Below are 11,699 nucleotides of genomic sequence, written 5' to 3' on the forward strand. Positions count from 1 at the left end.
GCTGATTACTACTGGATAATTTCAAGTACACAAAAGAACATATACTATTAGCTTCCTGGTTAAAAATAGTTATTTTAAAAACTTATACTGTGCAGCTTTAATGTAAATAAACTAGAGTTCCTTCTTTTAAGATTGTTTCTGATTTCGCATGCATACATATGATCTTTTGATAAAAGATGAGTTGGTCATACAGTTGCAGATTACTTAATGGTCTGACTGAGTGTAGCCAAGATGTACAAACACAGGAAGCTCCTCAACTTGAGTCAATATCAGCATAAATCACAAGCAACCATATATTGCAAGCTACCATTAAATCCATGCCCCAATTCAGTTATGAACAACTAGTTCCAATTGTTGTGGCACCATATGTAAAAAGACCTGAAACCTAGCAACTATGCTGATTAAGCAACATGCTTACTATGAAGCCTGGGAAGGAAGTACATTACAGAATGGCATACAAGAGAATGTAGAATACAATGATGGATGCAACCTGAGGGCTTTTTTTTTTAAAAAAAAATTACTATTATACATTGTTCATTTTTACTTCTGTTCTTTGAGAAATGCAGTGCAGTGAAAACTGCCTTGAATTACCAGCTGCATTTTGCATTTGTTAATATGGTTTTAGTTCTTCACTCTTATCATAATCACTGCAGTAGATTAATACCTCCGATTCTCCAAGGGAATATACGCGTTTCAATCCTTTAAGCACACATATCCCCAGACACTGATAAAACTGATAACAAAGCCTCATCACTGCTACATCAACACCAAGGATTTTTATGGCATGCCTGTATCAACCAAATGATTTAATTTTTCTACATTCCTACTTGCTATTTTATGCTGTAGTTTGATCAAGTTCCATGTAACAATGCAAGAAAATTTGGTGTAGACCACAGAGTATCCTGAGTAATATTTAAATAACTCTCAAGAGCCTCACAGTAGGTGCTATGCATCTACATGCAAGACTGATTTTAAATCAGAAGACTGCTCCGAACATATTTCAATGATTATAAAATAATTATGACATCCACTAGCATCAGTGCAAGCAAGAACAGTAAAAGTGATTTTTCAGTAGAGATCAGGGTGGTTTTTTTAAAGCCTTTCATCAGTCTTACAGAATATCCCACTTTTAAACACCTAATCTTGAAACCTACAAGAAGTCATTGGTTCTTATACTATATCATATGAATGTACATGTGTGTACACACATACATACGTGTCTACACACATTTACATTTAAAAGTACCATTTTATGTGTATACACACACAAATTCAAGTATACATTAGAAATTATCATTTTGTGATACTTTCCTTTTTGGTCACATTATAGTGAGAGCTCAGATGCAGCTGATTACTTGGGAAACAGTAAGTATTTTCAAAGATCTACACACCACAGTGAAGTTCTTCATTCTGTAATTTCGCATGGTTTGCTCACAGATGTATGACTTCACGCTTAGATGAATGGAAAACCAATGTAATCTCTTGCCAAAAAGTATGGTTTTAAAAAAGGCCTGGTGTTCAGGAAAGTGAAGTGCATATATAGCTTCTCACCATGTAGTATTTATTCTGCAGAAGCCATGAGCTAGAACAGTGAACACTAAACCTCACAGGTAGAGAGCTGAGCTATGAGAAAAATGTCTGTTTAGGAAGTCCACAACAGAATAAGGTATTGAACATAATCTTCAAGGCTTATTACAGAAGTAGAAACATGCATCATTTTCCTTTTCCATATATATATAAAGCTTCCTCTCCTCAGAAAGGATGGTAGTACCCAGTACAAATCTTAAATAATAAAATAATTAAAACGTATTTATATGGATGGACTGCATACATGAAAATAAAAAAAGTTAGCTGGCACTCAGTTTGTTAGCAAAATATGGTTTTATTTACTAGACTTTAAAGTTCATGGTATTTGGGAGTTTGGGTGGGGTGGAAGTGGTGTGTTTTGTTTGGAGGATTGTTCTGTGGGGATTTTGTAAATAAAGAAGTTACATTGTTTTGGTATTTCTTTTTTCTTAAAAATGTCCTGTAATTTACTAGATACTATTAGGGGATGGCTATAAGAACTGGTAAATAAAACCTGAGAAGACCATACGTCTGCCTCATTTTTAAAGAAAGCTGCTGAAATGAATTTATGAACGCTACAGTTTTGAAAACTACATTTTCAAATACCCTTTTCAATAAAAAGAATTAACACATGAATCCAATTACATATTTTTTCAATTTTATTTAGGGACACTTCCACTTTGATTCAGAGTCTTCACAGGCTCCACCACAGATTTCCTGCTGACAGAAAACCCCACCCAAAACACCCACCCACCTTTTACTTTTAATTCTCTAGCCTACAACATAAGTAGTTTATGGGATGTTTTAGTAATAATTTCACCTAGTAGATCTTACAGTATTCAAAAGCTGTAAAATTGTAATATAAAATTGTAAATAAAATTGTAAATAAAACTGTAAATAAAATTGTAATATAAAATTAAGATTTCAGTCTGGATACCTATCAAATGGTGAACAATGCGTGTCCTATGAATTGGAACTGCTTTCATGATATCAAACTTCAGCTTTCATTTGTTGTCTTATAATTGGGTAATAAGCATCTTCTCTTTCCCTGACAACTGTTACTACTGTCACGCAATCTAAATAGTTAATTACTTGCTTTGAAAATCTGAATTCCTGAATTATTATTTTCTTATCCAAAATTTTAGGAGAAACCAAATGTTGACAATGCAATCATTTCAGGATACCCTCAATTCCTGGTGATTAAACATGCAAAGTCCTAGAAATAAGGGTAACATCTTACCTGTTGGAACAAATAAAGTGTGTCCTTGCTTCACAACACATTTGTAACATTTGTCAACCTTGTCCCCAAAATATACTTCACTCTGGGTGACAGATGAACTCCAAGACTCATACAGAGCCAAATTTTCATCAGTGGGCTTAATCAAATAGAATATCTTCTCACCCTATTAACAGAAATGCCAAATAAATAAATGCATGTCCTCCTGGAGGCATAACTACAACCTCTGTGTATTTCCTAATTAAGTAACAGATTGATCTAAATGATAGGTAAGCCATGTTTCCATCACAGAACGTCAGGGTTTTTAAGCCTCAGTGTTTCAGAACTGTAACCCACCAAAAGCTGAGTCAATAAACACTACCCCCAGTTGGTATCTTATGATGTAAAACCAGCAAACAAAACGACCAAAGCTTTTCATTGGCATATGAAAGATTCCAGCTTTTATAAACAATTTATGGATCTGCGCACATATGCCAAATGACAAAATGCAAGATGAAACCACTTTGTCTCTTCTATGATGGTGGGGTGAAAGTCTGTGAGAAGAATAAACAGTTGAATACAGCAAGAGTTTTTATTCAATTAATTTCTTCGTACCAAAGCTCCACTATTCACCTACCAGTCTACTCAAATGATCAAGTCAAACAGACTAGAAGTCACCAGCAGCATAAAAATGCAACACCAACAATCAGTAATTCACTTTAAAGCTCCTCCTCTGGCTTTTTAGCACAAGATTTCATACAGGAGATAATGCCATGGCAGAAGGCTTCACACTTAAAGAATACTGTTTCACATAGTAATAAATCAAGAAGCCTTCATACCCAGAGAACATGGTACCAAACTGATGTTCCTCCAAAATCGATATGAAAATCAGTATAGCTGTCCTGGACACCCATCAAGCAATACTTCTGAACAAAAGGCTTAGGGAAGACAGAATCATCTGGCCAATAATTTTCCACCCATGAAAGCTTTCTGGCAATATCTGGTACTTCCACTAATTCAGACATCCTTTTAAAGAGAACAAAACAAAACAAAAAAGATCCATGAATATAACCAAGAATAAATCACACATCTTTTAAAATTACAGCTTTAAATTTGTTTCCTACAAAATTATTACTTATAAGTGTTTTATTCTCACATTACATCATAATAGGTATCTACATAAAATATGCAGCCTCCTATCTTTCCCACTACAGACATTATATTACTACACATACTGTTCAGCTTAGTGAAAACCACTTCCTGTGTTCAAGGAATTGAAGTCGATACTCACTTTGTGTCCGAGAATTCCAGGCTGATCACATTCAATACTTTTGGCCGGTCAGGATTTGTGAAATACTTAATATAATTATGGAGCTTCATTTTACTGTCTGCTTGTCTTGCTACATCTATTACATCTATCACTTTGTCACCACCTGTGAAAAATAGGATGACTTTCTTAAACCTATCACAGATAAACACAGCCAATTCAGGTGTTCAAGAGAAATTCAACTTTTTTCCAGCCTTTCTCAAAACATTTCTGCACAAAGCCTCCACTACCAGTATTGGAACAGGCAGATCAGTATAAACCAACTCCTTATCAGGTCTAACTTTAATTGCTATAATCAGCTAAGGACAGAACCAAAAACACTCTAAAAATAAGTCCTCTTTCCAGTGGCTAACCAAAAAGAAAGAGCAGTATAGAATGACTGCAACTGGCTTAAAAACTTGGGTTTGTGACTGCACTGGAAAGACTAGTGTAGATAAAGTTACCAAGGCAGAGCTGTTCCTCACTCTTCCTACTAATCATCACCACAGCACTTGAATATTTAGCGCAAGGACTGTTGAGAATTATTTACAATAATAAATCCTTCTGTTCACAGTTTGTAATTCTTAGCAAACTGAACTAAACTTGCGCCATGATTAATGTTATTAATGTTGAAAACTATGTAGGTACTCCTTTGCAAACATTCCACAACCCACACCCACCATCCTTACACTGATACATAACTTTTAAGCACACAGTAATTTCACTAAGTAATTGCCATGACTGTGCTTCATTTCTGAAGACAAGGACTGGTTTAAGTGCCATGTATTTTGAAGTGATACATCTGTACAGCTAGACAAGCAAGAAGCCACCTTAGTCAAGAGAAAGCCAACAACATCATTACAGCAATTGTTTACGTCCATTTAGCTATACAACAGTCAAATTTGACAATTACTTTTGGAATGCTGGAACGTATCCAGATGTACATTATTAATATAATAACTTCAAAATTTCAAGGTGATACTAACTCACTAAATTCCAGTTGGAATAACATTTATTCAGTTTTCTTATTTTTTATTTCAGTAATAGAAAGGTAAACCTGTGGCATTCCAACTTTTTTCCCTAAACTGGAGAACCCGGCAGGTCAAAATATACATATGAGAATGAAACTATCAAATTTCTCTAAATGTGAAGAGGCAGAATTCCAAAGTATCAAAACTATAGTAACATTTTAAAGCAGAACATATTACTGTTTGTAAGCATCATAAACGTAACAACTTTCCATATACTACATACTTTCTATATTCTGGCGCCACTGTAAAATGTTGATAGACATGAAAACATACTTTCAACTCACAAATTTAGATTATCACAAGAACACAGACAAGGCCATATAGAAACTTCTCAACTGTACTATACGTTACAGGAAATTACTGTCACCCTGCAGTTGGCTCAGTCTCTATTTCTCTGTACTGCACACTTACATGAGGTTGAAACAATTAGAGACTGTCAAGAGAGCTGATAAGGAAGAAATAGTCCTTGGGAAGCTCTAGCTCTCCTGCTAAGTGAAGCCAAGGTAGGCAATTTTCCAGGAAGGTAGATTTAATTCAGAAATGTTAATTTACTGAGCACAAAACATTAAGTTTTGCAATATCCTAACAAATGATTGAACTTTATTGATTATCACAAGAGTGGTTTGTTCAATTCCCACAAAGAGAACAATCTTAAAAGTCACTATACTTTACAACATGAAGCAGAGAAGAAAACCATGTTTAGCTTGCATGAAAATTAACATGGTTGACAGCTGAAAAGACTGTACTCTCATCACATATCTACCACACAAGAAAAAAAGAAAACAAACAAAAAAAAACCAAAATTAACTCGCATGTCTTTTAGTCTCCGATAGTCTTCAATTTAGATATATATTTGGCACCCTTATAATAAGCTCTTATAATCATGCAAATATTTATTTTAGATTTACATACAGAATCATCTGTATATACTCCAGAGTGACTCTTACCTACGTAGCGTTCCACATCTAAAACGGAGAAAGTTGGCGGAGGAAGTCTGAGCCCCAGACCATCTAATTTAGGAACCATAATGGGAACATCAAACCCATGTTTCTCCAAGTATCTTTGTGTCAGCTGGCTTCCATGCATTTTCAAAATTACTTCATCAGCACTGGTAGAAAGAAATAATGGAACATTAGCAAAGAAGTATCCTCCAAGCACTAATGAAAGAAAAGAATTTATATCATAATTTGGGGGAGAAGAAATGGAATGGCTACATTTGAATCCAAGAGAAGTGGTCCTGTTATATTAAGCATATAACTGAAAGACAAAGAAAACTATGTAAACTGGCAAGGAAATGTTTACTGTCACACATAGCCTGGGAACTCAAGGTGTTTCTATATGACTGAGAACAGCAGTTTAACAGGACACAGTAGTTTAAGAGGACGAGAAAAAGGAATTCTCAGAGAAGGCATTATAGTATATTTTGGTAACAACAACAACCACCACCACCTCTTTTAAAGAGCTGTAAGTCATTGTGTTTTAGTGAGATAGCCAACCACAGCTTAGGATGAAAATACATCCATGTTTCTCCACTTTCCACCAAAGCAAGTGAGAACAGATAGACTACCAGCTCACATAAACGTTCTATGTTTTTTGGAACAAAAGTTGAGGAATAGACAGAAAATATTTTGACAGTTCAGGCACAAGAAAGAAAAGCGACCACTCATGCTACAACACTCACTCCCTCCCCCCCAAAGAAAAAAATTAATCAAAACCCCCAAACCTCCAATCCTCTCAAACCACCATACAGCAGTGCCAACAGACAACATATCCCAGTGCAAAACAGGAAGCTAGTGTATGAAAAGGCAAATGTATCCACCTGAAACAGTGACTGGGGAGGGGGGCAAGGTGGTGTTAAATTCTAAAGGAGGAGGAAGTCATCCTCAACCTTCCTTTTCTGAAGCAAAGAAAACGCCAGCTGTCTCCTCTAAGACATACTCAGCAACAACACATCTTTTTTTTTCACTGAAATATGTAAGCAAGCTCTGGTACCTTGGGAAAGAGCGAGCCCGCAGCTGTTTAACAAAGGTCCGCGTTCCAGCCTGCACAGGCTTGGAACCATCATCCAACTCTGTGTAGTCATGTCTGTGCCAGTTCCTCCTCTTCTTCACTACAAATTTCAGAAGGATTAAACTTTTAATTAGTTAAATCAGATGGCTCGGCTTTGCAGTCATCCCATCAGTGAGCCTGACATGCCGCAATCACATTACTATGATCTTAACAAACCTTACGGTTTATGCAAGGGACACTCTACCTATCTGCAACACATTAAGTCTTCAGGACACCTGACAGTAATCCTTTATACTTATATATATAGATTTCCTTTATACTTATATATATATATATATATATATATACACTTCTATGTCAGAACCTCAGTGCACAATTTACACAATTTAAGACTCCATATCCAGTGCAGCACAAGTAAACAGCAGCAGCCTGAAAGCGTCCAAATCTAAAAGGTCAGCAAGAAAACTAGAAAATTAAAGTTCTATTTCTAAACCTCAGACTTTTTTGTCTCTTCAAGATTCAGACTTCATTTTATGTATTACCACAGAATTAACAGCACTTAACCCCATTGACCTATCTTACCATATGAGCATACCCATGTCCAGTCTGATAGTGTTACTACTACTCAGTACCACATCCTGTTTGAAACCAAACCACCTTCCTCATATCCACTGCTTATGTCTCCATAAGAGTTTTGGGTGTAAAGGGTTTTGGGCAGGTGTGATCTCCCCTATGCAAGCACAATACATATAACACAAGCATTGCAACCCGAAGCAATCAGCATCTAAGTGGTCTGAAGCTTTAATGCAGTGTTACAGCATATTAATAAAGAAAAATCAATTAATGTTCTATTGTAATTTTGGGAGTCTAAACTGATAGTTCAATAGCAACTAAATCGTATTTTTAACAGTTCCTTTTATTTAAAGGGCTGAGGAAAATAAAAAAGAAGAACAAAAACCAACAAAACAAAAAAGACCCCTAGACATTCTAATAAAAGTTTTTGTGTTGATTTCCCCACAAGAAATGACAGGTATGAAAATGAAGAAAACTAATATTGCGCATAGAATCACAGAACACTGCCAGGGATGAGGCAGCCACAGCTTCTCTTGGCAACCTGTTCCAGTGCCTCAACACCCTCATAGTGAAGGACTTCTAATAGCTAATCTAAATTTACCTTCTTTCAGTTTAAAAACCATTCCCCCTTGTCCTGTCACTACAGCCCTTGGTAAGAAGTTCTAGGTCATGTTTCAGTTTTTCCTAAGAAAGCCAAACAGTGCTCCACAGCATTAGATAGTTGCTACTGGAAGACTGTCCCAAAAGCATTTACTGAGACCGGATCTATAACTTAACCACTAATATTAAACAAAAATTCAACAGGAGAAAGAAAAGCTACTGTTCCTTGTCAACACAAATGGTGTTCTACAGGCATATACAGTCTGCAGTGTAAATACAACACCCAGTTAAAGAAACTGTATTAACAGGAATTGTAACTTTATGGAAGTGCTTATTCTTAAGTTTACCAAAGTCATGATGCAGCCAAAATCTAAAAAACTACCAACAATACTGAAAACACAGCTAACAGTAACAGGAAGCTAAGGACTTCAGGGAGAAAAGGTAGTTTCTAAAACCAAAAATAAAACGCTGCTTCTCCAGAAAAAAAAAAAAAAACAAAACAAAACAACAAAAAACAACAAAACAAAACACAAAAAATCCCCAGTTGATTATATAGGAATAACTGACATCTTATAGACATTAAACAGAAGAGGTAATTGTTCCTATTGATAAGCTGTTTCATTCCTACAGATATGACAAAATGTACCCTTTAGAAGACACTTAAGAGAATAAATTGACATTCATAGCTGTTTGCTAACCTGCAAACCAGTGCTGAAGAGCCTGCTTAATGAGCCAACTACTCAAATACAGTAAAACATCATAAATAACGAAGCCAGGTTTATTAAGTTTTCAAAGCTATTTTCTCACTCATAAATAATGATACAAGAAATTAGTGGCTAACACTAGTTTGCAACAAAGTAGTTTCTCATAAATTCACTGCCATTGTAACAGCTCATTAAAACTGTAAAATGATACAGATGCTTATGAGATTTTATAGCACAGTTCCAACTTATAAAATCTACCTTTCTAACACTTAAAAATCATACATTAAAGTTATTCCTTTACTTACTACTTGACAATGCACTTGCATACAGTAAATCACAGACTTACCACTTCTAAGGCCTGGTACATGATCTCATATTGTCAGCTCAGACCAAACATTGGTCCAACAGTCATAATGTCCTGACAATCACAGTCTAGTTAACATTTACTGCACCTTGCGCTCCCTTAAAAGCTCTGGATTCTAGAGTCTGGTGACAGACCTGACACCAAAATAGAATATGAACACTAAATCAAATAAGGTAAGAAAATTCCACAGTAGATTATTATTTTTTGAAATTGCTCTTATTATTATAATTTAGGATTTTAGGATTAATTGCTTAGCATTTTATAAACATGGCTGCTTACTAAAGTTCTTGTAAAATTGTTGCTCTTCTGAATCAAGATGAGGATTCCTTTTTGTTTGAAATATAAGAAAAAAAATTGATTGGTTAATTTGACCTTTACACCTAACTAATGCAGTAGCTTTCTTTTCATTACTGGAACTTTTACATCATTAATTTTGCAGAATACTGAAAGTAACCATACACTTGATAGTATGAAGCATGTGTTTCTTGTATATTTTTAGTAATCTTTTTTGCACTATGTTGTTTGATTAGATGGGATTATACAGTACAGCATCTGCTGAAATCATAGGTATACTTGCCCTCCTAAATCAAACAGATGAATGTTTTCTCTTTCGAAACTCCTTTAGAAAAGGGATTTTAGAAGCTGTAAATAAAAATGTTTGGGTTTGGTTTTGGTTTTTTTTTACTTACTCACATAATTTCACATGATTTGAGCATTGCAGAGTGTTGCTGCAACAGTTGAAGTCATGAGACATCAGTCTCTCCAAACACTAGAGCAAGTAGAGCCCAAACCACAAACTCTCATAATTTGATTCTGACAGCTTAGCTAAGAACAGTTAGTAAAATTCCAGGTGAAGACATATTTCAATATATCACCTCATGCTTGGGTTGTAAGTGACATGTCTGAACCACCGACTAAATCTAGATGATCTACTTACCTAAGGCAACATGAAGTAATAAGGCTAATTTTTACCCCAGATCCTTGTCTTTTTAAAAAGACTTCCAACACAAAAATCACTCTTATCTCACTGTCAAATTGCTGCAGGTGAGACACAGCTTACATTAGAGCTAGTAGCCTCTGCATTGTAAGAAAGGTTATTCACAGGCATCACAGTGAAAAATAATAGTTGTCCCAAATGAACAGAAAAACAGTTTTACATTTACTAGTTTATTAGTTTGCAGGTCTGATATGATCCCCCTTCTAACTCCTCGTAGTCCCTCTATTCCATAGGGAACAACAGGCAGAAAGGTAGAGAAAGAAATGGTTGTTACTTGCTATTCTGATTTACAGGAGAGACATGAAGATTTTTAACTGAAAATGACACTGGAATACTAAACACTACAAGCACGTAAAACAATTAACTTACTTTTTAGCCCCGGCCTGAAAGTACCTAATCCTGACGTCACATACCATGTGAGATACGTACCACACAACATACATCAATTCCATCAATAAGTAATGCTTTATCACTTTGTTCATTACCCTACAAGACTACCGCTGAGAGTACAATGGTTTTAAACTGATTTCTAAATGGTAAATTCAGCTTTGAAAAGATACTAGATCTTAAGTCATTGCTGACTATAAATCATTATATGGTCTTCAAGGGAAAACAAAACACTTTTTTAAACAACAATACACTAATTTTCATTCTTTTTCTCTCTGCCAAGTGCAGATTGTTTTCTTCTAGCTCTGTGCACTTTGCTTACTCTAATCTACAGCAGTGGTTTATATTTTATTCTATCTGCATCTCCAGATCAAAGAACCTTTCAGGATTGTTTGTCGGTTTTGCGGAGGTTTTTTTATCAGCTCAGAGTTAGTCATGTATAACAAGTAACTTCTAAATAATCAAACCCATCTTGATCATTCTTTTGAACAGTCTTTTTTCAATTGCACATGGATAAAGAACAGACTGAAAGTGTACAGTAAGATCCGAATAACCCATACTTACTTAGGGAAGGTCCATGGAGAATTGCACAGTTGGGACAATGGTATAGATCAATGTCAACAGCATGGTGCTCCTCTACCCCAACACAGCTGGAATAATATTTTTAGAATGTTAATGACTATACATGCAAGAGGTTTTTATATACATATATATATAAAATGAAAAACATTAAAGTTCTCATCAGAATTCATTTAGTCTATAAAATCAGTGAGACCAAATTATCTCAACTACTGAGTTGCCACATAAATTTTGAGTAATAATTTGTTTATTGCTGAATAAAGAATGCCATCTAAAAAAAAAAGGAAACAAGAATCAGATTTCCTTAAAAATGAGTACACAATATATACCATTACCCTCAACCCACCAAAAATCTTTGATCCTAAT

At 35.2% G+C, this 11,699-nt stretch overlaps 1 protein-coding gene across 3 annotated transcripts in view; it reads right to left on the reverse strand.

Moving 5' to 3' along the window:
• KDM7A (lysine demethylase 7A) overlaps positions 1 to 11,425 on the reverse strand; it is a 35,060-nt gene extending 23,635 nt beyond the window's left edge. For all 3 annotated transcript variants that reach the window (XM_057420617.1, XM_057420616.1, XM_057420615.1), the window contains exons 1-6: positions 11,319 to 11,425; positions 7,112 to 7,229; positions 6,067 to 6,227; positions 4,074 to 4,215; positions 3,622 to 3,808; positions 2,807 to 2,969 (exon numbers count right to left, since the gene is read on the reverse strand). In XM_057420617.1, the coding sequence (XP_057276600.1) occupies positions 2,807 to 2,969; positions 3,622 to 3,808; positions 4,074 to 4,215; positions 6,067 to 6,227; positions 7,112 to 7,229; position 11,319 (772 nt within the window). In that variant the 5' untranslated portion in view covers positions 11,320 to 11,425. The remainder of the gene's footprint in view (positions 1 to 2,806; positions 2,970 to 3,621; positions 3,809 to 4,073; positions 4,216 to 6,066; positions 6,228 to 7,111; positions 7,230 to 11,318) is intronic.
• Between the last annotated feature and the right edge of the window lie 274 nt (positions 11,426 to 11,699).

This window comes from Pezoporus wallicus, unplaced genomic scaffold (assembly GCF_028554395.1).
Source record: "Pezoporus wallicus isolate ANWC-B61680 ecotype Strahan unplaced genomic scaffold, APGP_CSIRO_Pwel_v1 contig_2871, whole genome shotgun sequence".
NCBI lineage: Eukaryota > Metazoa > Chordata > Aves > Psittaciformes > Psittacidae > Pezoporus > Pezoporus wallicus.